This window comes from Carcharodon carcharias, chromosome 13 (assembly GCF_017639515.1).
Source record: "Carcharodon carcharias isolate sCarCar2 chromosome 13, sCarCar2.pri, whole genome shotgun sequence".
Taxonomy (NCBI): domain Eukaryota; kingdom Metazoa; phylum Chordata; class Chondrichthyes; order Lamniformes; family Lamnidae; genus Carcharodon; species Carcharodon carcharias.
This window is the reverse complement of record NC_054479.1, coordinates 16,961,989-16,988,580: the sequence shown is the minus strand read 5'-3', so window position 1 is coordinate 16,988,580 and position 26,592 is coordinate 16,961,989. Positions and strand designations below refer to the sequence as shown.

The window sequence follows — 26,592 nt, the reverse complement described above, 5'->3', positions numbered from 1 at the left end:
GCTTTCTGAAAGAGCATTCCATTTATTCCCACTCCCCTGCCTTATCCCCATAACCATCATTGAACCATTTCCGGCACTGGATCCATGTGGGGTGCACTATATCATGCCCACTCACCTGGGCAGCCACCTCCGTCCAGGTCGCCTTCGTCTGGTGGTGCAGCCTTCTCTTGCCATCCAGCAGCATGAGTATTTCACACCGGGCACTGACTGCCTCCACTAAAGCGCGCAGGCAGTCATCTGAGATTCATGGGGCATCCCATCTGCCATGCCCAGCAGGCAGCCTTCAGGGCGCTGCTTGGGCTGGCCCTTAATTGGCCAGCCAGTGTGAAATCGCGTCGTTCCAACATTCGCCAGCGGAAGCGGACACTGCCCACCGATCACACGCACCCAGTGAGTGTGAAATTCAGGTCAATAACTCTGTTTTTCTTTTCACAGATGCTGCCAGACCTGCTGAGTTTTACCAGCACTTATCTTTTTATTTGAGTCCGGAAGCCTGTTGCTATGTTACTGCTGTTTATAACATGTCTGAGTTCCATGCCATCTGCAAACTTTGAAATTATGTCCTGCATACCAAGTCCAGGTCATTAAACATATTAAAAAGAGCAGTTCCTCCAACTTGCATCCAGCCTGGAAAACACTGTTCACTGCTACTCTCTACTCCTATCCCTTAGACTGTTTTGTACTTATGCAGCCACTGTCCCTTTAATCCCATGGGTTTCAATTTTGCCAACAATCTATTACTTGGTCAAATGTCTTTTGAAAGTCCATGTCCACAACATGAACTGCACTACTATCTTCACCTTTCTCCATTACTTCATTAATGAACTAACTTGAACCAATAGATCAGGATAGGGCTTTGGATTAACATTGTATCACATTAGATTTGCTTATATGCTCATGCCTAGGAACAAATCTGTGACTAAGCCAATCGAAGCTTGAGCTGGGTAGTCTTGTTCATAGGCTTCCATTCCGTAGTGTTTTCAAAAATTTGTTCATGGAACGTGAGCACATTTGGAAATGCCAGCATTTATTGCCCATTCATAATTGTCCTTAAGAAAGTGCTGGTGAACTGCTTTCTTGAACTGATGCAGTCCAGGTGTATAGGTACATCCACAGTGCTTTTTAGGATTGGAATTCCAGGATTTTGATCCATTGACAGTGAAGGAATGGCAATATATTTCTAAGTCAAAATGATGCGGGACTTGGAGGGGAACTTGCAGGTAGTGATGTTCTCATGCATCTCTGCCTTTGGTCTTCCAGATGGTAGAGGTCACTGGTTTAGAAAGTAATATTGAAGGAGCCTTGGCAAGTTGCTGCAGTGCATCTTGTACTGTACTACACCTTGGCAACATAATCTGAAGACATGACAGCATGTTCTGCATGTACACTGGCAACACCAAACTCTAACCACCACCTCTCAAACCCTCCACAATCTTTTTGTTGTCACCCTGCTTCTCTGGTATCAGGTGGCCTGAGGAAGCTGCAATTTTTTCTTATTAAATATTGGGAAACCCTAATCCATTGTTTTTGGCTTCTTCCACAAACTGTGTTCCTTTGTCACTCATATCAGCCCCATGCTGATCCACTGTCTCAGGTTCAACTCTTAGCAACCTCGGCATTCTATTCAGTCCTAATCTGTTCCAGAAAATTAACAAGATTAGCCTTATCAATTTTGACTATAAGTATTGGACATATGCTAGAATTCAGGTTGCACCTTGACTCTCCAATGATTCCCCACCAGTTAGAAGGCTCAAGACAGGAGTGTAATGGAATACTCACCATTTGCTTGCCTGGGTGCAGCTGCACCAGCACTCGGGAAGCTCAACACCAGGATGCAGCAGTCTGCTTAATCAGCACCCCTGGCACTGAACTGAATATCTTCCCTCTGCACTGCCCAGCATAGTGGCTGCAGTATGCAATATCCTAGGATGCATAGTACCAACTCACCAAGTTTATTTGGACAGCACCTTCCTCCCTCTTGGCCTTTTATCACCAAGAGCAACAAAATCATAAGAATGACATTGCCTACAATTTCTCCTCCAAGTGACATGTGTGACAAAATGCTATTTGTTGAGCAAGCCAAATCCCAGAGAGAAACTTGTCTTACTGATCATAACCTTTTTTTTGTATTTTGAAAATACGGGAAAGAACTACTGATCCCAGAAGCATAGATCCCCAGTAACACTGTTAGGATTTTAAGGTTATAAGGTTTATTAACAAGAAGGAAAAACACTTAAGCACACAAGATTGAAGTTACACAGTTAAAACACTTTTAGAAACATCCTCAAAAAATCCACTTGGTCAGAACACACAAGTAAACTACTTGGCAACAGTTCCCTGTTAGATTTTCGACTATAAAAATCCGGTAATATTACCCAAGTCAAAAACTGCTGTCACTTTAGTAAAAGTATACCACACGACTTCTAACTGTCTTCAGCTCTGCTTTGGAAATCCCAGAAAGTTCAGAAACCAGCTGCTTTCTGAAAACAAAGACTTCTTTGGCTTGCAAACTCGATGGCTGGTTCAAATTGACAACTTTCACGCCTTTTCCCAACACAGATCTGGTCTCAGGACATCTCATCCCATACAGCCACATAACTTGGCTCAACATTTTCCTTAAATATCCTTTTCCCCTTTCATCTTGGATTCCATTGTCCTAAGCATCGCTTTGAACTCAACTTGCCAAAATATAAAAATCTTCCATGTTTTCCTGTTGCCTCCACTTTTGGGTCAAATAAAATTTAATAACCTTCGCTTCTTTATTTATGAAACCTATGTAAATTGTAAAAGTCCCTTTTCACTTCTAAACTCTCCTTTGAAATTTAACAATTGAAAAGTCAAGTCCCTACCTATCAGCTAATGAAAATTTTATAACCAAACATATTTACTTGTAATTCTAGCTTCACCAGAACCTCTTATTACAAATGCATGCATCTAGCACCTTTACCTTTCATCTCTCAGTTCCCACAGACAAGCTATCTTTACTAACCTTCCCCCAGTTGAATTAATCATGGACACACACACACACACACACACACACACACACACACACACACACACACACACACACACACACACACACCCCTTCTTTACAGAATACTGCCATATTAAAATAATGACACCCACCTTCACACATGCCATCCTGCCTTGAGTAAAAGCTGCTGTTCCTTCATGACTTTTGGGTCAAAACCTGAAATTCCCTAAGAGACCACTGTCACTGCAAGGATGACAATTCAAGGAGAAAGTCCACCACCACCTCATGCCAGTTAGGAACAGGCAATAAATGCAGCTTTGCTAGCATCACCCACATCCCGAGAACAACAAAAAATGAATGATGGATTTTGCTTCAGCTTTAATCCTGTCTTCAGTGTATTCTGTCTTTTAGTCCTGACCAGATCTCTTTCAGATCTCTGAATATTGAAGTCTACCAGAGCACCAGAGAGACACAAGGCAAAGCATAGCATCTGGAAAGAGGTTTCTACCATTTTCATAATAAAATGGAAGTCCAAGTAGTCCTGAATAAATTTGTTTTATTTCTCCTGTCCATTGACTGAATTGCAGTGCCTCTTGTATATGGGATCTTGGGATTCACAAATAGAGGTGTTGAGTACAAAAATCAGAGAAGTTATGCTGAACCTTCATGAAACTGTTTAGTTATAACTAGAGCATTGCATTCAGTTCTGGTTGCCACACTTTAGAAAGGATGTGTGAATCCTTAAAAGATGCAGGGGAGATTTAGCAAAATGATTCCAGGGATGGGGAATTTTAGCTACAAGGTTAGTTTCAGAATTTGGGTTTGTTTTCTTTGGAGCAAAGGACATTGAAGGGAGATTTGATAGAGGTGTGCTAGATTATGACAGGTTTAGATAAGGTAGGTGTGGTAACACTGTTCCCATTATGGTGGAAGGACTAGGGGACGTGGATGCAAAGCTTTGGTCAAGCGATATTGTGAGGAAGAACTTCTTTACACGCAAGTGGTAATGACCTGAAACACTCTGCCAACGAGGGTGATGGCAGCAGAGACAATCAATGATTTCAAAAGGAAATTGGACGGGCATTTGAAGGAAATAAACTTGCAGAGCTATACAGACGGAGCAGAACCAACTAGTTTAAGAACTGGCATGGACTTGATGGGTGGAATGGCCTCCTTCCGTGCCATAAATTACTTTGACTCTGTGTCTGCTCTATCTAAAGAATTACAGTGCTGCTGCTGATATTTTAACCCCTCTAATTTTATTGTCCTTTAATTTCTAGCAGTGCCCTTGTGCTAATCAGTAAACCACAATCAACATTTGTAGCTTTCTAATATTGATATAGTGCTGGAGCAGTTGATGATTGTTGGCTGGAATGCAAGGAGATTTGTTCCCTTTCTCTGGTGCAAAATTATTGTTGTCCATTAAAGGAATAATTATTTTTCCTGTATCAATTCTAGAGGTATCATTTTTATCCTTTCGCAAAACGGGATATCTGTACCGTTCAAGTTCCACATTCCAACAAGTTTACCAGCAGGAAGAGAATGTAGTGTGCCAAATCTTGTACAAACTGCCATGCCAACTTTCATCCCGTCCTCCATCATCTGCAATAAATGTAGAGAGTTCATGGATTTCAGGCCACAGCTACCAGACCATTATTGTGGAGGCGGTTCCCCTCAACAGTGTGGCTGCAGCATAACTATCTTGGTATGTCAGTTACAAAGGACTTTAAAACACTGCTGGAGCACTGGACCCCAGTCCGCTGCAAGACTGCCTCCATGTTTCACCTGCTGTGTGGGACCCACTAGCTGATTGGAAAACTCCACCTGGCCTCAGAACATTAGCCTTAATTGACTTAATGGGCTACCCGCTGCTTGTGGGAGGGTAGCTACATCTCCCATCACCCTCTGGCCAGTGGTGGAACTAACCTGGCAAACCATCACACTGCTCTCCACCAGTTTTCCAGCCCTTGCGCCTCCAATGGAAATTGAAGCTTCTGCCCGAGATGTCTTTCTCCACACTCTTTCTCAAAGGTGTAGGGGAGGAGCCATAAATTAGACAGAAAAGTAAGCTCAGGTGGCAAAGCAAAAGTTGAGTAACTGAAAAACAATACATTTGGCAAGTCTTCAGCATAGATTTTAATCTGGAATGGGTCAAATGACAAAATTAGTCACTGCCAACACCCTGGAAATTATTATAATTCTACACACATTAACATAGTTTTGGGAGTGTATTCTAAGGCAAAGATCTGTTAGTTCAAAGAATCTGACTGGTTGAGGAATTTTTAGCTCTTTGTTCCAAGCTAGCTAGAAGTGAATTGGTGCAATTTACTAATGGGTTTGCAACACCTACATGGATTTACTTTCTGATTGTGAAGGTGCTCTAAGACAATTAGATCAGCCCTTCGCTATTTTACACTAAAATCCTATATATAATAGACACAATGTGTGATTGATCTTGCTGAACGGAATAGCCTTTCAATATTTAATACTGCATATCTTCAGGTATAGGAGACTTTGGACCTACATTTTATGATAAGGAAGATTGTAATTGCAACTGGCATCTTATACTCCTTACTGGTTCAGTTAAAAAGACTTTTATATGGAGCTCTGTTTAAAAACACCCTTACTGCTTACCTTAGGAGTGGAGAAGTACTTGTACACAGCAAACTGTAAAAAAGGATTTCTGCAAGGTGTCTTGCTTGGGTGAGTATTGTCCAGTGACATGCTTTATTGGTGTGACCCACTGCTGCAAGTGGATAAAAAAGAGGTGTTGTGGAATTTTCAGGTGCTTTTAGATGTATAGTTGCAGGTCAGCACTGTTGGTGCCCCTGCCTTAGCCTGTCTCATTCACGCCTCTTATTATCACTTCCATCTCCACTATTTCGGTGTTCTCCTATAGCCATCCTCCCATTCTCCACACTCTGTAAATTGTAGCTCATACAAAACTTTGCTGCATGTATTTTCTCCCACACCAAATCCTGTTCACCGGTCAGCCTTGTCCTTGCTGAATTATATTGGTTGGTCCTCCATTGTTTTCAATCAAATTTTTTACTGCTGTGTTTATATTCATTTATATCTCTCCCTATTTCCTCCAACTCTGTAATTCCCCAGAATACTGTTTCTTTGACTCTAGTCTTTTGAACATCCCCATTCTCTTTGTCCCACTGTTGTCACCTGTGCCTTCAGTTATCTAGGCCCTGTGCTCTGGTGTTCTCTTCCTCCATCTCCTCTTTCAAGATTCTCTTTAAAACTCACCTCTTTGAACAAACTTTTGGTCACCCCGCCTATTCTTTGCTTTGGCTTGATATCCATTAAGCCTTTGTGAAGTGCCTTGCGATATTTTTCTACATTAAAGGTGCTTTATAAATGCAAATTGTTGGTGTTATTGCTTTTAAGGCTCATTGCAATTTTTTTTAACTGGAACATTGTAAGTTTTGAGCTCTGCATTATTTTTAAAATGACAAGTTTGTTCTCTTATTTCTCAAGTTTGTCCCTCACCCAGCAGAAAAGACATCAGCTCTTCTATTCCCTATAAGGGGGAGGTGATGGCGTAGAGGTGTTGTCACTGGGCTAGTAATCTAGAGACCTAGGATAATGTTCCGGGGACCTGGATTCAAATGATGGAATTTGAATTCAATAAAAATCTGGAATTAAAAAAGTCTAATGATGACCATGAAAGCATTGTCAATTGTAAAAACCCATCTGGTTCACTAATGCCCTTTAGGGAAGGAAATCTGCTGTTCTTAGCTGGTCTGGCCTACATCTGGCTCTAGACCACAGCAATATGGTTGATTCTTAAATGCCCTCTGAAATGGCCTAGGAAGCCACTCAGTTGTATCAAACCACTACAAAGTCTTGAAAAAGGAATGAAACTGGATGGACCACCCAGCATCAACCTAGGCACTGGAAATTACATTGGCAAACTCAGTCCTGTCGACTCTGCAAAGCCCTCCTTATTAACATCTGGGGGCTAGTGCCAAAATTGGGAGAGCTAGTCTCACAGCCTAGTCAAGCCAACAGCCTGACATAGTCATCCTCAAGGAATCATTTCTTACGGATAATGTCCTAGACATCACCATCACCATCCCTGGTTATGTCCTGTCTCACTGGCAGGACAGACCCAGCAGAGGTGGAAGCACATTGGTATACAGTCTGTTGGGAGTTGCCCTGGGAGTCCTCAACATTGACCCTGGATGCCATGAAGTCCATTGGCATCAGGTCAAACATGGGCAAGGAAACGTCCTGCTGATTGCCATGCACCGCCCTCTCTCAACTAATAAACAGTGTTCCTCCATGTTGAAGACCACCTGGAGGAAGCACTGAGGGTGGCAAGGGTGCAGAATGTACTCTGGGTGGGGGACTTCAATGTCCATCACCAAGTAGTAGCACCACTACTGACCAAGCTCGCTGAGTCCTAAAGGACATATCTGCTAGACTAGGTCTGCTGCAGGTGGTGAGAGAACCAACAAGAGGGAAAAACATACTTAACCTCATCCTCACCAATCTGCCTGTCATGGATGAACCTGTCCATGACAGTATCAGTAGGAGTGACCACCACACAGTCGTTGTGGAGACGAAGTCCTGCCTTCACATTGAGGATACCTTCCGTCATGTTGTGTGGCACTACCACTGTGCTAAGTGGGATAGATTTTGAACAGATATAACAACTCAAGACTGGGCATCAATGAGGCGCTGTGGGCCATCAGCAGCAGCAGAATTGTACTTGAACAGAATCCGTAACCTCATGTCCTGGTATATCTACCATTCTACCATTACCATCAAGCCAGGGGATCAACCCTGGTTCAATGAAGAGTGCAGGGGGGCATGCCGGGAGCAGCACCAGGCATACCTAAAAATGAAGTGTCAATCTGGTGAAGCTACAACACAGGACTGTTTGCATGCCAAACAGCATAAGCAGCAAGTGATAGATAAAACTAAGCAATTCCAGATCTAAACTCTGTAGCCCTGCCACATCCAGTATTGAATGGTGGTGGGCAATTAAACAAGTTGCTGGGGGCGGAGATTCCACAAATATCCCCATCCTCAATGATGAGGGAGCCCAGCACATCAGTGCAAAAGATAAGGCTGAAGTATTTGCTACAATTTTCAAACGAAGTGTTGAGTGGATGATCCTCCTCCAGAGGTCCCTAGCATCACAGATGCCAGTCTTCAGCTAATTCGATTCACCCCATGTGATATCAAGAAACGGCTGAAGGCACTGGATAGTGCAAAGGCTATGGGACCTGACAACATTTTGGGAATTGTACTGAAGACTTCTGCTCCAAACCTTGAAGCACCCCTAGCCAATCTATTCCAATACAGCTACAATGCTGGCATCTACCTGGCTATGTGGAAAATTGACCAGATATGTCCTGTACACAAAAATCAGGACAAATACAACCTGGCTGATTAGCGCCCCATCAGTATACTCTCAATCACCAGTAAAGTAATGGAAGGGGTCATCAACAGTGCTTTCAAACAGCACTTGCTTAGCAATAACCTACTCACTGATGCCCAGTTTGGGTTCCGCCAAGGCCCCTCAGCTCCTGACCTCATTACAGCCTTGGTTCAAACATGGACAAAAGAGCTGAACTCCAGAAGTTTTGTGAGAGTGACTGCCCTTGACATCAAGGCTGCACTTGACCAAGTGTGGCATCAAGAAGCCCTAGCAAAACTGGAGTCAATGGGAATCGGGGGAAAACTCTCCACTGGTTGGAGTCATACCTAGCACAAAGGAAGATGGTTGTGGTTGTTGGAGGTCAGTAATCTCAGCTCCAGGACATCACCGCAAGAGTTCCTCAGGGTAGTGTCCTGGGCCCAACCTTCTTCAGCTGCTTCAGCAATAACCTTCCTTCCATCTTAAGGTCAGAAGTGGGGATGTTCGCTGATGATTTGTGCAATGTCCGGCATCGTTCGCGACTCCTCAGATACTGAAGCAGTCCATGTCCAAATGTACCAAGTGCTGGACAATATTCAGGCTTGGGCTGACATGGCAAGTAAAATTTACGCCACACAAGTGCCAGGCAATGACCATCTCCAACAAGAGGGAACCTAACCATTGCCCTTTGACGTTCAATGGCATTAACATCACTGAATCCCCCACTATCAACATCCTGGGGTTACCATTAACCAGAAACTGAACTGGACTAGCCATATAAGTATGGTGGCTACAAGAGCAGGTCAGAGGTTAGGAATCCTGCTGCGAGTAACTCACCACCTGACTCCCCAAAGCCTATCCACCAACTACAAGGCAGAAGTCAGGAGTGTGATGGAATGCTCCCCACTTGCCTGAATCAGTGCAGCTTCCACAGCACTCAAGGAGCTTGGCACTGTCCAGGACAAAGCAGCCCACTTGATTGGCACCAAATCCACAAACATTCACTACCTCTGCCAGTAGCAACAGCATGCACCATCTACAAGATGCATTGCAGGTATTCACCAAGACTCCTTAGGCAGCACCTTCCAAATCCATGACCACTACCATCTAGAAGGACAAGAGCAGCAGATACACCAGGAAGTTCCCCTCTATGTCACTCACCATCTTGACTTGGAAATATATCACCATTGCTTCACTGTCACTGGGTCAAAATCCTGGAACTCCCTTCCTAGCAGCACTGTGGGTGTACCTACACCACATGGACTGCAGCGATTCAAGAAGGCAGCTCACCACTACCTTCTCAAGGACAACTAGGGATGGGCAATAAATGCTGGCCTAGCCAGCGATACCCACATCCTGTGAGTGAATAAAAAGAAATTTTGCATCATTTGTGTGGGGGCTGGCAAAGCACCTGATTTTGAAACTGACTGACATCATCCATACACCTCCATGGGTCACCTTTGCTGTAGATGCACAGTGTGTTTGCTCAAGTCTAGAATAGGTGAACCTATTATCCATGAGTGGATTAAGTGGCAATTTCAGCCAGCCCCACAACCAACTGTTTTCCTATCATCATGCAATCAGAATGAAAGGGGAATAGAAAAGCTGACTTGCAACCATAGACAACATTAGATGGAACATGATACTGACTACTGAAGTAGTCTCTCATCCAGCTACAGAAATGTAAGAAGATAATACCCTGTAAACTCATAAAGCACTAGAATTGATCTTGATACTCCTATTGAGTAACTGGTTTGGAACATCTCTTCTTGCCCCTGATCTGGTCCTTTCCAAATTCTCCCATAGACCCAAAATAACCCACTCTGGTTTCTCTGCCTTGACCCCCCACCTTGCTGGCTGGGAAGCAACCCAGTCACTCACCACCCTGCCACCCACCCTCCCCTCCACACCCCCCAGACCCCACCCCCCACCATCCCCCCTAACCGAAGCTGACATACAACTCGGGCCTTTTCCAACCCTTCCTCTCTTTCCCCCTGCCCATTTGAGAAGAAACTCTACACATCCCTTCCTCCTCCCTTTCGTCCCACCCCCGCCAACTCTTGCCCCTGGAACTCGGTCATCTGCTCATCCACACAGGCCTCTGCACAGCAAAGGTCTTTTTCTGGCTAGCAGATGTAACGATTGGTGTGCTACAGGGGTCAGTGCTGGGACCTCAACTTCTTGCAATTTATATAAATGACTTGGATGAAGGGACAGAAGGTATGGTTGCTAAATTTGCTGATGATACAAACATAGGTAGGAAAGTAAGTTGTGAAGAGTACAAAAGGAGGCTACAAATGGACATGGATAGGTTATGTGAGTGGGCAAAGATCTGGCAAATGTAGTATAATGTCAGGAAATGTGAAAGCACCCATTTTGGCAGGAAGAATAAAAAGAAGCATATTACTTAAATGGCAGAGCTCCAAGATTCAGAGGGTTCTGGGTGAACTAGCGTATGAATTACAAAAGGCTAATATGCAGGTAGAGCAAATAATTAGGAAAACTAATAGAATGTTACCATTTATTGCAGGGAAACTTGAACATAAAAGTAGGGAGGTTATGCTTCAGTGGTATAGGACACAGTACTGTGTATAGTATTGGCCTCTTTATTTAAGGAAAGGTGTGAATGCATTAGAAGCAGTTCAGAGAAGGTTTATTTAACAAGCATCAGGAATGGGCAGGCTGTCTTATGAGGAAAGGTTGGACAGGCTAGGTTTGTATCCACTGGAGTTTAGAGGAGTAAGAGGCGACTTGATTGAAACATATTAGATCCTGAGGGGTTTTGACAGGTTGGATGTGGAAAGGATGTTTCCTCTTGTGGAAGAATCTAGAACTAGGGGTCACTGCTTCAAAATAAGGGGTTGTCCATTTAGGGCAGAGATGAGAAGAAATTTTGTCTGAGGGTGGTGAGTCTTTGGAACTCTTTTCCTCAAAAGGCAGTGGAAGCACAGTCTTTGAATATTTTCAAGATGGAGGTAGATAGATTCTTAATAAACAAGGGGGTGAAAGGTTATCGGGAGTAGACAGGAGGTTACAGTCAGATCAGCCATGATCTTATTGAATGACAGAGCGGGCTCAAAGGGCCAAATGGCCTACTCTTGCTCCTAACTGTTATGTTCGTATGGATGAAATCCTGCTCTGGGCCACTGACCTCATTCTCTCACTAACCCCCTGCAAAATGAGACAAATACCTACCCTCTCTTTCTCCTCCCACTCCCACTCACCCACACAAATGCAATTGCCTCCCCAATAACTGTGAAGAAATTGGACCATGGCCCATTGTAATCCTCCATCTCAATGAGACGCATTTTGGTTCAAGAGGTGCCACCCCAACTCCTCTGTTCTCCTCCCCTCCCTTCCCCTCCCTAACCACTTATTTCTCTCTATCTACTTTCCCTGTCACCTCCGTCCCAATCCTGACTCCACCTACCTTGCTCAGTCTGAATGCTGCTCTCGGGCTTGAATGCCTGTGTGCAACACTGGTTGACCACAAATTGCTCATTACTGGGAGGGAATGTGCCTAAAAAAAAAAAAAATCATATCTTGAATCTGAATCTTGTAAAAAAAAAAATTAAGGTTACTAAAAATGAGTTTTGGTGTAAGTATACTTATGTTGGGTCCTGGTCCTCAGTTTAGTTGGACTAATGGATCCGGGCTGCAATGCGTGTTTTGGGATGACCAAGTTGGTACTATAGACAGAGTAGGTCTGCAGACAGTTCTTATGTAGAACACATTCTATTTATTTACAAAGGAACTCAGCAGAACACTTGTGTGCTTACATCTCAAACCCTGTCTCTAACTCTAGACTATTCTTACTGACTACTAAGGTAGCCCTTGTTACACTGCCATTGGATACAAAGATCATATGAGCTTCCATTATAACATTCTTGTTAAAAGTATATTACACAATAGATTACATCAATTTATATCAGTACCTACCTTTTATTGGTGCCCATTTAACCTAGTTTAGCCTAAGAGTGCAAAGTTTAACAGAGTGTGTTGGTTGCATAAATATCAACGGTCTACTTTTTACCCAGACATCCTATTCTTGCTGTTTTACTTGTGGCGAGGTGTCTAATCAAACTCCCTGCTTATATATTGCAACTGTTGATATGAGTGTGTGAGCAGCCGAATCATGACCAGTTCATGTCTCAATGTAATTTATGGCCAGAATTTTTCCCTTGTCAGACGGGCTCAGTGGGGGCGGACGGGAAGCCGACTGCTGCCCGCGATCAACTCCACACCGCAATTTCATGCAGGCAGACCAATTAAGGCCTGCCCTGCGTGTGTTGCAAGCGGCAGCATTGAGCGCCACCTGAACGGGCAGGGGGAGGAGGGAGAGCTGGGCCTGGTACGCAGGAGCTGCCTCAGGGAGATTGAAGCACTTCTTAAAAAAATTTCTAAATGCAATAAAAATTTAATGAAACATGCCTCCTCATGTGACTGTGTCACGTGAGATGGGACATGTTTTTAATTTCAAAATAAACGGTTTATTTAATTTGTATTAGCTTTAGGAACCCTCATCCAGCTCGTGGATGAGGTTTCCTAAAAAATGTAAAGGCTGCTTGGCCTTTTCGCCTGTCCGCCAACCCTTAGGTTGGATGGGCAGCCTAAATTTCAAGTTGATTAGCTCGTTAATGGCCTTAATAGGCCTTTCAATTATCGGCGGGTGTGCAGCCGACTCTGACGCGTGCCCACTGAACAAATTATTGCAGAAGTGCGCAATGAGGTCGGGACGCACGCCCGATGTCATTGCCCATCATATTATGCTCATGCGTGTCGGGCGTGTGCCCGCACACCGAACATAAAATTCTGGCCTATATGTTAACACCTCTTTCTGTATGACACGTATGAGGCCAGTGGGTTTCAGTTTTCAAAGGGAAGCAAACCAAATTATGGAAAGTGATCACAAAGCACTATAAAACTCTGAATGTATCAGTAGTCTTGCTCATAAGCCTTTTACTCAGGAATCTTTCTCAGATACATGCTGTATTTTGGGTTGTTAACCTTTTCTGGAACCATGTCTGTTTTTATTGAAGCTGTCTGCTAGTTTTTTCCTGAGTTTTTGAGGTTGGCATGGAGGATGCTGTTGTCTTAATGAAGAGCAACCAACTCTTGATTAATGAGAATTTACAGTCCATTAGTTCTGCTGGGGGCAGAAAGGAGAAAGAAGGAGACTTTCAATGACTACATCTTGTATGTTTTTTTTTATGTTCCAGACCTAACATGTCAGGTTTGCACATGAAGAAGGGCAGGGAGGAGCAAAGGGTGGAGCTGCATCGGGACTTCACCGTCGCCTCCCCGACTGAGTTTGTCATTCGGTTTGGTGGGAGTCAGGTTATTGAAAAGGTATACGCTACTTTGGCATGTAGTGCGTAGTTCATGAAACAGAATTATTTGGTCTTGTGTAAAATGTACTTAAAAGTGGGTTGAACAGGAAGCCACACAAAGCAGGAAGAGGTGCATTTTTTTCTCCCAGTTATCCAGGTGGTGAGTGAAGGGGAATATAGTTAAGGGAGAAAACTATATTTGGATGCACAGCCACAAGAATGCATGCATACATGCAAGAGAGAACAAGAAAATGTAAGAATGAGAAACACACGTGAAAATGAGAGGATAAGAACTCTTGGGAATGGAATTTGTCCCATCTTGATAAATTAGCTCCACTTTTCCATTCTTCATCAGATCTTTCAATTTCTTTTTTCTCTAGAAACATAACTAGTTGCCCCTTGGATCCATTTGTACATCCTATTTAATAGCCTTCCTTGGTAACTTCTCCAATACTCTATCCGGATGGAAAATATTCCTGCCCAAATCCTTTCTTCTTCATAATTTCCCAAATTTTAGTTCACACCCTCTAATGTTTCAACCCCTTGCCGGAGTGAACAACTTCCTTGATAAATTTGGTATATCAGCTTTGCCAGTTCACTTCATGATCTTGAAAACTGCAATTGGATTACTTTTGAAAATTTAATTTTTCAAACAAAATTTCTGAATTTCCCTAGCCTTTCTTCAGAACCTAAAAATATTCATCCTCACAATCATTATAAATCTTTAACTATATTAAGCTAGCTGAGCACAGATTTCAACCTTAATCTTTCCTAGTCCATATGGTTCAATGTTGCACCATATACCTGTCAAGTCATAGGAGAAAATAAAAATGAGTCCCCTTATGTTCAGAAATGATCAATACAACTTGAGTTCTGAGCTTAATAATTCTCCTGACGCATTACACATTTTGAAGAATGTAAGAGCTTGTGCACAATTCTTGCCCCATTGACTTGTGCCATTATCTTTTACCAGGTTTTGATTGCCAACAATGGCATTGCAGCTGTTAAATGTATGCGGTCGATCCGCAGATGGTCCTATGAAATGTTTCGGAATGAAAGAGCAGTTCGGTTTGTAGTCATGGTCACTCCTGAGGATCTGAAGGCCAATGCAGGTAGACTTTAGGAATTGTGTGCGCAAAAAATTGTGTTTTGCTTTAGTTGAATTAAATGTTATTGCAAAACTGTTAGAATATTAAGACAATTTATACAAAGGCTTCATTGTTGTGGAATGCTGCTCCTTTTAGAATACATCAAAATGGCAGATCAGTATGTACCAGTATCTGGAGGACCCAACAACAATAATTACGCTAATGTAGAGCTGATTGTGGACATTGCAAAGAGAATCCCAGTGCAGGTAAATTGGAGTATAATTCATTGTATTGTTGCAAAAAGTTATAATGGAATGGGGAATGACCATGAAACCAAACCTGGAATTGTTGGGATAATGACTTTTTGATATTTTTATTTTTGTTAGCGTTTTATCTTTCCTTTCATATGCTCGTATTCCCAATTTCCCAGCCAAAACTATGGATTTTACACGTTCCCCATCTAAGCACACGTTCCCAGTCCTTTATAAGCCTTTCCTTCTCATCACTTCATGTTGCAATGCATCATCAAACAAAAACGTTCCTTTTTTTTCAGTGGCCAAACAAATAAAGAATGTGAACAAAATAACCTATGAACTTAAATAACATTATGTGCACCATTGAAAATGATTTCCAGTTGCGATATGCAACCTCACCTCCTATTCCTCTCCTATTTCACTGTGTGCTCAGCTATTTCCTAATATGTTATTCAACTTGAGAGCACACGGTCACTTGACATCATCACAGTTGCCATCTATTGAGCAAAAGAATGGTTATTGCCATTAGGATCTTTTACTTTTTCTGTCCTCCTTAAGGCTTGGCTAACTATTGCTGAAGCCAGACTAGTAAAGATAGATGCTAGATAAGGCTTGGATTTCACTAGCACCTCCAGTGCTTTACTATCCTAAAAGAAATAACCAACTCCAGAATAAACAAATATTACAAAGAACATTTTGAAATAATTTAAAAATAACTTCTCAGAACCTTGGCTAGATGCAGCATAAGTTGATGCGAGAGAAAGTCACATTTTAGAAATTATGATGGACTATGCTGTTCTAAACACAGCTAAGGTCAGAGGAGGAGACTAATCAAAAGAAGCAAAGTGAAATATGGGGATCAGGGTGGGAGCAGAAGAAAGGAAATTCCTGTTGCTAGTCTTGTAGTCAATAATGTAAAGCCTGAATCTTCAAGAGTGTCGTCAGGTGAGAAAAATGTTTTCATTGGAAGTTTCCACTTACATTTAAAGAGACTAAGTTGGTACATCTCAAATGTGTTAGCAGAAAAAAGATAATCATTTAAGTTCTATGTCTCAGCATATGTTTGAAATCGGCATTCTTGTGTTCTTTTAGGCAGTGTGGGCTGGCTGGGGACATGCCTCCGAGAACCCCAAACTTCCGGAGCTCCTTCAGAAATACAATATTGCATTTCTAGGTAAGATTTATTTTCAATAAGGAATTGAGAAAAGTCGTCTATTCTCATGCTGGGGTGAACCCTCCAGGGTTTCTTTAGTAATCTATTAACCAAGCATTTCCTGAAATGGCGAAAACAGTGATATTGCTATAAAAGAATGAGATGAAGGTGTAGGTTATAAACATTGACATGTCCTGCTGAGCTTAAAGCCCTGTTTCTATGCTGTTAATTCTTTATGTAAATTACTCCATTTTGCCCCCCAAAATTCTGTTGCAAATTTACTTCAAATTTCCTCAAAGCAATTAATATGCTATAGCAAGCATGCTGGTGAATCTAGGACCTCAGAAGCAATGCAACCAGCCTATCCCAAATGCATTAAAAAACGAATTGTGCAGAGCAGTATTGGCACAATCTAAGTCATAAAATTCTGAATTTCCAATCCTTTCACTGTGCTAAATTTGGTCACTTATAGAATATTGTTTGAGCTATGGGCACTCTCAGTTGTTGAATTCTCAGAACGCAGATGTTTTAAAATTATTCATTTAAAAAGTGGCAAGAGTAACTTAAGATTCCCAAAAAGATTAAACAAATGGGGGTCAAAATTGGCCCTGGTTTCAGCTTTTTCTTGGATTTCCCATTCTGAAGGTGCTTGTAATTTATTCAAAGCGACACTGCCATATTCTAGTGACCACCTTAAACAGGCATTAGATTCCTTACATATCTTCCTGAGAAACCCCAGGGACTCTTTTCCAAGGTAGGTCAGAAACTGGATACAGCATGCTTTCTTTTTTCTTTATTGTTTCATGGGATGTGGGTGCCGCTGGCAGGACCATCAATTGCTGGCCATCCCTAATTTTCCTTGAACTTAGTGGCTTGCTAGGCTATTTCTGAGGGCAGTTAAGAATCAACCACATTGCTATGGATCTGCAGGCACAAGTAGGTCAGACTAGTTGAGGATGGCAGATTTCCTTCCCCAAAGAACACAAGTGAATCAGATGGGTTTTTACAACAGTCGATGATAGTTTCATGGTCACCTTTACTGAGACTAGCTTTATATTTCACATTCATAATTGAATTTAAATTCTACCAGCTGCCGTAGTGGGATTTGAACCCGGAGTCCCAACAGCATTAGCTCATGTCTGTAGATTACTACTGCAGTGACATTATCACTATACCATCATCTCCCCCTATTTGGCATGCACCACTCAGTTTCTCCAGTTCCCTCTGCTGCCTGTTTCTCAACAGGACTACTGAGGGCTGTCAACATAAAGGTACTTTATTTAACTTAATGTAGAGCTGGGCGGAACAGGAATACTCTTTCTGGCTCCACAGGACTGCTGCTGCTGTTTGTAGCTACTCCTATCAGGAGATCTGCTGTCATGAAATGTCATGCTTGCCTGTCTTGTGCCATCCTCACACATCCACTGCAGCTCATCTGTGACCACTCTGTAATGGCCGTCATCCAACTACTCCTCGGTCTGCCCTCCACTTTGCCCTCTAGAAGAGATCTCTGTAGCTTTTCAGTCTGATCAAATGGCCGAAATACTGACATTTCCTTTTCTGGATGTGACTTTTCAGAGTTCTTTTTATTCTTGCAATTTCAAGCACCTCTTCATTGGTCTTATGGTCTATATATGGAATTTTAAGCATGCGTCTGAGCATCCACATTTCGAAAGTCTCTGTTTTCTTCCAAAGATCTTATCGTTCAGGTTTCTGAGGCAAACAGGAAAGTGGATAGAATGTAGTATCTTAGGAGTTTTTTTCTTTGTTACAAGCTTTAGTATTCTTGTTGTTAACAAATCCTTCATCTTCACAAAACTACTTTTGGCTTTCTCTATCCTTCTAATTTTGACATGGCATCTACCATCATCTGATGTCAATTGTCCCAAATAGACAAACTTATCCACTTGTTCCAGTGTGACACCACATGGCTACTGCAGGTTAATACTGATCCAGCCACCCTCCCATTCTTCTTCCTCCCCCCTCCCCCCACTCCCAACAACCTGTTCAAGGGTTGTAAAACAAACTTAATGCAGCATTTTCCAATGGTGAAAGTATTCAGGAATTTCTGGTCCCATTATGATTCTAGGTAAGATTAGATGATAAGCTCTTCTTAACTATTTTTTTCTGTGAAAGGGTTCAAAGGCTGAGAGAAATTTGTGCTAGTTTTTGCTCTTAAAAACCTAACCTGTGATTACCTCCTATGGGATATTAAACATACTGAAGTAAATCAACCACATAGTACTGAGATGTTAGAAGCACTGGAGTTGATAGATAATTTCATCTTTTCATATTGCATAAGCTTTAACAGAAGTTTGAGTATAAATTGAACATAAAATCAATGTATTCAATAGGCACTTCATTCTGTTTTCTCAGTTTGATCTCCATTCATTTTTGTGCATTTTCCTCTATTGTAGGTCCTTCAAGTCAGGCTATGTGGGCATTAGGAGATAAAGTAGCCTCCTCCATTGTAGCACAGACTGCAGGGCTCCCAACATTGCCTTGGAGTGGAAATGGTAAGGGGACTGAGTGCAATGTATGGTTTCATTGGTAACCCCTATGCATTAGTAGAAACAGAAGTTAATGGAAGGAAGATTTGTGTTGTGCAGCCGTTGTTCCCTTTTGTAACAATTCTTCACATACTAAATATCTTCATGTTGTTGTAGAGTGGGTCAAAATTACCAATATAATGTTATTAAAGCTATCTAAATAGGTTGAATCAGTGACAGTCATGGCCAATTTTTTTAAACCCTTACATTAAAGGAGAAAGTTAGCTTGAGCAGTAGTACTTTGCAATTAAGTTAAGATCTGCCATTTCAAGTCTCCAGTGAACTCTTTCATTTTAATGGGACCCAAACTTCTGTTTGGGAGGATATTCGGAGCTATTGGCCCTCACGAAAATGGGCTAACAACTGAGTATGTCACAGTTTGAGCACTGGTGGATGACAGCTTCCATACTTCAGTATGAGCTGTTACACACAGGAAAGGAAAGAGGGGGAAAAGAATTGGAGTGGGTCAGTCAAATAAAAACAAGAAAATGCAATTGACATGCCTGACATGACTTCTTCTCACTGTATTGTGTTTTTTTTATTTGCCTTTAAGTTGGGAACTACCAATTTTTGCTCTGTGCCATCTCAAAGTAACCCAGCTGAAACTAGTGAGTCAGTAAACTGATCAGAGGTTTGAGTTGTACCCTGTGGAAGTGGTCTTTTGATTCACTGTGTCACAACATATTATTGCTTGTTGACTCATACTAGTGTGTGGTTCCATGCCATCACCTACTCTCCAATATCTTGCCCAAGTGTTAGTGAGCTTAGGCAGGGAGTGTCAGCACGGTGCATGCAGCCAAGGGTGATCCTGTCCCCACTTGACACACATGTGTAGGACTATTTATGTTGCAGGACTAAGATATTATTTGTCCTAGTTCAGGGATCGTAAATGAACAGAGAGTCTGCCTTCTCCAGAAGGCATGGAGTTGAGAGCAGACTGCATGAAAAGTGAAATGCCTTTTTAAAGATCACCTGTTACTTCACCCTGACTCTTGAGAACCTCGTATGCCCTAAATGCATGCATTTACCCAAATGTTTCACTAGATAGTGATCAAGAGCAGGAGCATAAATTTTCTTTCTTCGCTCCTCTAGCTGACTACTGAGATCAACTAGCTTAACAGAGAGCAGGGATTGAACTTGAGATCTGTGGTCTGATGGCTCAGTTCCACACTGGACAATGCATTTACACTAGCAACTGAAGCGCAGAGAAACCCTGCCTTCTCAGCTTTAAGAAACCTAACATGGTGTGAAGTACTTTGTAAAAGTTTGCCATGCAGCAAATTTTAACTCAATGCAGGGAAAACTTAATGCAGCAGTTAACATTAATTGCAAAGCCAGACACTACGACTCAAACTTTTCCTGGATTTGAGCCCAGATGAAATTTTCTGTTGCTATTGTAGCTATTGTTTTAAATGGGCATTTTGAAATAGTAACATCAATAATCAAGAAGAAAATTATTCCCCAGCTACTAATTATCTTTTGTTATATAATATGTACAGGGCAGGTAAGTTTAATTATTTTGGTACATGTGCCTGCTGCATGGTGACCAACATTACGAAAGATCAGGAATTATAACTTGGTTCCATTAGTGGCCTAGTGTATAAATAACATCAGTGAACCATATGTACCAAAGTCTCCTGCTTCATTTTCAGTTTGACTTGGCTGAACTTGTTTTGGGCAAAAAGTTGTAGCATTTTAATTGGCTCAATAACCCTGCTCAGGGAGGAGAAAAAAATCAACTAGTTTTCCCATTTAAGGGCCTCAATGAGCTTCTGAGCGGAAAGGCCATTATGACCCTTCCTGCCCTGGACTTAATACTCACCCCGCACCCTACCGCCCAATTAAATGCCTCCCCTACTACCAAACTCACTACAGGGAGGGCATTAAATTCTTCCCTATGTCTCTATTGCTTGTTTGCGTAGAGGTTAAAAATTTTGTCTCCTGCCATAACTTAGGTCTGATTCTTGAATGGACAGAGGAAGATCAGAGACTGGAGAAGATTGTCAGTGTCCCTAAGGAAGTGTACATGAAAGGCTGTGTACGAGATGCCACCGAAGGTTTGGAGGTAGGAACTAGTGTACCTGTGCCAAAAACAATAAAGATAAAAATTACTCCAAATTGTGTGAGAAATATAAGTCATACCTAGCACAAAGGAGGATGGTTGTTACAGGTCAATCATCTCATTCCCAGGACATCACTGCAGGATTTCCTCAGGGTAACGTCCTGGGCCCAACCATCTTCAGCTGGTTGGCCTTTCCTCCATCATAAGGTCAGAAGTGAGGATATTCACTGATGATTGCACAATGTTCAGCACCATTTGCGAATCCTCAGATAGTGAAGCAGCCCATGTCCAAATGCAGCAAGACTTGGACAATATCCAGGGTTGGGCTGACAAGTGGCAAGTAACATTCATGCCACACAAGTGCCAGGCAATGACCATCTCCAACAAGAGAGAATCCAACCATCTCCCCTTGACATTCAATGGCATTACCATCGCTTAATTCCGCAACCCCCCCCACCCCCCACCCCACCATCAACATCTTAGGGGTTACCATTGACCAGAAACTGAACTGGACCAGCCATATAAATCCTGTGGCTACAAGAACAGGTCAGAGGCTGGAAATTCTGTGATGAGTAACTCACTTCCTGACTCCCCAAAGTCTGGCCACCATCTGCAAGGCATAAGTGAGGAGTGTGATGGAATACTCTCCACTTGCCTGGATGAGTGCAACTCCAACTACACTCAAGAAAGTTGACACCAGGACAAAACAGGCTGCTTGATTGCCACCCATCTGCCACCTTCAACATTCACTCCCTCCACCACTGACACACAGTGGCAGCAGTGTGTACCATCAATAAGATGTACTGCAGCAACTTACCAAGGCTCCTTCGACAGCACCTTCCCAATCCGCAACCTCCACCACCAAGAAGGACAAGGGGAGCAGATGCATGGGAGCACCACCACCTGCAAGATCCTCTCCAAGTCACACACCATCCTGACTTGGAACTATATCGCCGTTTCTTCATTGTTATTGGGTCAAAATCCTGGATCTCCCTTCCTAACACATGGATTGCAGCAGTTCTGGAAGGTAGCACATGACCACCTTCTCAAGGGCATTTGGGGTTGGGCAGTAAATGCTGGCCTACTCAGCGATGCCCAAATCTCATGAAAGAATTTTTAAAAATCAACGCTTGTGTTTCTTCATGTGGTGAATTCCTAACCTCCAATGGCTTGAAATCTGGGGAAGAGAGGAATTGAAGAATGGCACTTGTGAGCAATTGATGAAAGCAGTTTTGGAACTAAATCTACCCACTCTTTTGGGACAGTGGCATCTGGTGGGGTGAATTAGCTGACAATTCATGTGGTATAATTCTACATTGTCATTAGAATCTCAGGTTCAGATAACTACCCTGGAGGACAGTGCAGCAGGATCTATAACTGTTATTATAGTTTTGTTTTCTACTATTTGTTACCTGGATGCAACATCATTGCTTTTGTCCCAGCTCAAGTGTGGAATGCAGTAGATGCAGAACAAAGCTCCCTCTGTTCTGCCAATATGTTTTAGTCTTTGCATATTAATGGATATTATGTGCATTTTTCAATTTTCATGGACAAGAATTTTTTCTACTTTTAATCTTGAAATATGCTGGTAGAAGAAGAAAGCACCTGTTAGTCTCCCTCAGGATATTAGTATATCTGCTCCTTTCCCTCCCCAGCCAATATCCATCACAGTTTCATCATTAGCTAGGTCAGGCTGCTCTGGTAGCAGGAGAAAAGCAGCAGTATGCTTCTGGGCACTCACAGGCTAGGGATAAAACTGACTCGCCACAATCATCTCAAGGATCCCAGCATGGAGGATGGCAGCCCTCCGCCAATTTTACTGAGGACACCACACAGGAATAATGATGTTTGTAAATTTTCTTTAAACAAATGAGCAAATTGATACAGGGAGTGACAAGGTATTGGAGGTGTTGGCAGGCTGAAAAGTGGACCAATCTCCAGGTCCGGATGATTTGTGTCCCAGACTGCTGAGGGAGGCAAGGGAGGAGATCACAGGGGCTCTGACCCAAATTTTTAATTCCTCTCTGGCCACGGGGGAGGTGCCAGAGGACTGGAGAACAGCTAATGTGGTTCCGCTATTTAAAAAGGGTTGTAGAGATAGGCCAGGAAACTGCAGACCAGTGAGTCTCATGTCAGTAGTAGGGAAACTATTGGAGAAAATTCAGAAGGAGAGAATCTATCTCCACTTGGAGAGGCAAGATTTGATCAGGGATTGTCAGCATGGCTTTGTCAGAGGAGGTAGTGCAGTTGATGTAGTTTATATGGATTTCAGCAAAGCCTTCCACAAGGTCCCACATGGGAGACTTATAGAAAAAGCAAATGCACATGGGATACAGGGTAATTTGATAAGGTGGATTCAGAATTGGCTTAGTTGTAGGAGACAGAGGGTGATGACAGAAGGCTGCTTAGTGACAGGTTCCGTTACAGGAAACTGCAGATAACGGCTTCAGAGTTAATGTGCTGTTCTAACCAGCCTGGTGCAGGAAGAGCTGAAGCTAAATGAGAGAATATTTTTTTTTGTTTCCATGTGAATTCCTGCTCCTCCAGGGTCCACAAGGAAATCTTCTTACCCTGGGCTTCCCAAATCCTTTCCCAACTACTTTCCTGAGTTGCGTGTCTGCTCCTTCTGCTACCTGACATCTGCTGCTTGGCTACCTTTGGGTGGGACTGACATGCCTTATGCAGATGAGACGTGTGAGTTAAAATTTTCTGGGGCTCCTCATTGTAGAGGTCGGGATGATGTTCCATCTGCTTGGCCTCTGCCCATCCACAGCTACATTGGCCCCTATACTGTAAGTATCTGCACCTCCTTTGATTTAAGCTGTTCTTTAATGGTTGCTAATCCATGGTATTTTCTGCTCCATCCTTCTCTTGGCAATTTTCCAGTTGCCGGTCTATTTTAGGTCAAGAGCTTACATTAGGGCTGACCTAGAAAAGGCCTGTTGGGAAGTGGCATTACACTTAATTGCCATACTCCAGCCCTACTTCTTTAGTGCCTTAGTCAGAAAATGTATCTGAATATATTTGTGAAAGGAGTAAGACATTTCTCTCCATTTGCTTGTATATTGGTGTCAGCTTGAAGCAATCCAAATACTTGGGTGAATAATTAGTCCATAGTCTGCCTGAGGTTCTCACTTTGCTTTGGGATCATATCCCAACGGCGGCAGCTCTGTGTCCTGGAAAAATCGAGAGCTGCCTCACCTTCCTCTCATCACAAAAACCAATGTGACACTCCAGTGCCAGGAAGCGCTGCAGTGTTGGAGGTGCTGTCTTTTGGATGAGATGTTAAACTGAGGCCCTATCTGCCAGGTCTGGTATAAAAAGATCCCATGGCACTATTTCAAAGAGCAAGGGAGTTATCCCTGGTGTCTTTACCAATATTTACCACTCAAACAACATCACAAAAATAGATTGGTCATTATCACATCAATGTTTGTGGAAATTTGCTGTATTCAAATTGGCTGCCACATTTCCTAAGTTACAACAGCGACCACACTTCAAAATTATGTAATTGGCTGTACCGTGCTTTGAGACATCCAGTGGTCATTAGAAGTGTTATATAAATGCAAGTCTTTCTTTAAATCTTTCTTTTTTAATCTGTGCTTAGGCTGCAGAAAAGATCGGTTATCCAGTGATGATTAAAGCATCTGAAGGTGGTGGAGGAAAAGGGATTCGCAAAGTTGATAGCGCAGATGATTTTCCCAACCTCTTCAGACAAGTAAGTTAATCCTAGGGTATATTGCCACTAAGTTAATTATGTGCTACTACGATTTCGCCATAGCATGGCTTTCTATTTTGAAAATGTGACCACAAAGCATGCTTCCTGCAACAATTGAAATTGAAAGTAATGCTAATTTAAAAAGGCACATCGTTCTGAAATTCAGTGCTCTGACAGAGGTACACCTTTGATCTTAGTGAGGGAGATGAGCTTGAACAGCTGGATTTGGATTTTATCATATTGGCATCACCACAATCAAAATCACTGATATTTTTATAATCCAATTAAGATTTTGTACCATTGCATGACAATTGTTTGGAAATGCAGGAAGTAGGCTTGTCAAAAACCTTTTATCATAAAATAGTTCAAATGATTTCTACTTTTAATGGGATTTTTTTTTATTTTTCAAATTTTAGTAGGAGTTCACTACCACAGCCACAGAGCAAATGTGGTGTTACCACCCTATCCAGAATGCATTAAAAAACACCAAAGAACCTTTCTGCCCCAGGTTTTGTGTATGCTTTAATGTCCAAAATATTCCCCTTGTTTTTCACTCTGAAGGTGGTGACTCATTAAGGAATGTAGTTCTTTGGGTATCTAAAAAAATCTCCTGTAAATCACCCATACTTCTTGTGTAAGCCAAAAGCTTTCAAAGTTGATTCATCCACAAATAAGGAGTCAACTTCTATATGTATGCTGATGATTCCCAGCTTTCGACTCCTCCACTTCCTTTGTGCTGCCAGACTGCTTGTCTGAAGCCCAATCTTGGATGAGCTGCAATTTCCTCCATCTAAACATTGGGAAAAACTGAAGTCTTTGACCTTCGCTACAATCTATACTTTTGCTAATAAGTCCATCTGTCACACCGACCCCTGCCTTGGGGTGACCCACTTTTTTATAACCACAGGACCCTTTTTGCCCTAAGCTGAGCTTCTGATACAGAAGGTCTTTGTGGTGGAGAGGATGTTGTAACTGTAATGTCAACCTCCTCCATCCCACCTTGACTTATCTTTTGTTGAAGCTCTCATTGCCTTTGTCACCATCGGAAGTCACTATTCCAATTCTATCCATTTGATTAACTCCATAAACCTCAGCTCATCCAAAACTCCATTGCCCTTATCCTATCTCACAACCTGTCTGCCCACCCATCATGCGTCTTAATGACCTACGATCGTTCATTCTGGTACCCCAGTGCCTATAATAAAAAATTCACATCCTTGTATTTAAATCATTCCGTACCCTCTGTGTCCCTGCAATCTCTATTCCTCTTACACTGATGTCTTGTGCATCCTACCTCCCTTTGCCCTACTGACAACAGCAGTTTGGACAGATGATGCTTCTCAAGTGTTTTTGGAAGTTTTTCTATGTTAACGGCATTAATACATCCAAATTTCTATTGCTTTTAATTATTATGTGCCTGGGAAGTCCCTGCAAATGTGGCCTGCAATCCTCCCAAAGGCAAATGTTGAGGGCACATGGGGATGTTAGAAAAGTTTGCCCAATGAGCTTTACACTGCATTAGATGAAGTGCTAGCCTTGTGGCATCCAAAAAAGTATTTGTACCCATGTGCTCCCAGCTTTGTGTGCCTGTGCAGAAGAGATTTCCCATAGTTTCTTTTTGATTAAAATTGTTAACCAGTGACTTGGCGCAATGACGATCTTGCAGACCTATTTGCAGACCACCAAGGCTCTGTGAACTCAGCTTGGAAACCACAGAGCTAGATTATGAGTATCGGCAAACGAATCAGTTGTTGCAGCTGGGTCCATCTCTTTCCATTGGGGCATTGGATGACTATTGAAAATGAGAACTGTGCCTCTTCTTTTTCTACCTAGGAGGTAGCATGTATTTCCTCTACCACCAGTGCCAGCCGACGTTTCTCCATTGAGCCTTCCGGGATGTCTGATGTACCATTATATTTTAATGCCGTATTTCTGAATGTCTGCAGAGTATTACCATTTTATTCATACCATGCATAAATAGCACATATCCATAAATTAGTAAACTTCTACGGATGCTGTTCACACAAGTGTGGTCAGGTGGCAATCAATTGCATTGCAGTTCAAATTGTTGCAGGACTGCTATTCTT

General features: G+C 42.4%; 1 protein-coding gene across 1 annotated transcript in view; it reads left to right on the top strand.

Moving 5' to 3' along the window:
• Positions 1–26,592, top strand: part of acacb (acetyl-CoA carboxylase beta) — a 126,210-nt gene that overhangs the window by 8,437 nt on the left and 91,181 nt on the right. Inside the window, exons 2-8 of the mRNA XM_041202590.1 lie at positions 13,571–13,700; positions 14,655–14,793; positions 14,926–15,035; positions 16,116–16,197; positions 18,594–18,692; positions 20,681–20,790; positions 24,395–24,505. Coding sequence (XP_041058524.1) covers positions 13,571–13,700; positions 14,655–14,793; positions 14,926–15,035; positions 16,116–16,197; positions 18,594–18,692; positions 20,681–20,790; positions 24,395–24,505 — 781 coding nt within the window. The remainder of the gene's footprint in view (positions 1–13,570; positions 13,701–14,654; positions 14,794–14,925; positions 15,036–16,115; positions 16,198–18,593; positions 18,693–20,680; positions 20,791–24,394; positions 24,506–26,592) is intronic.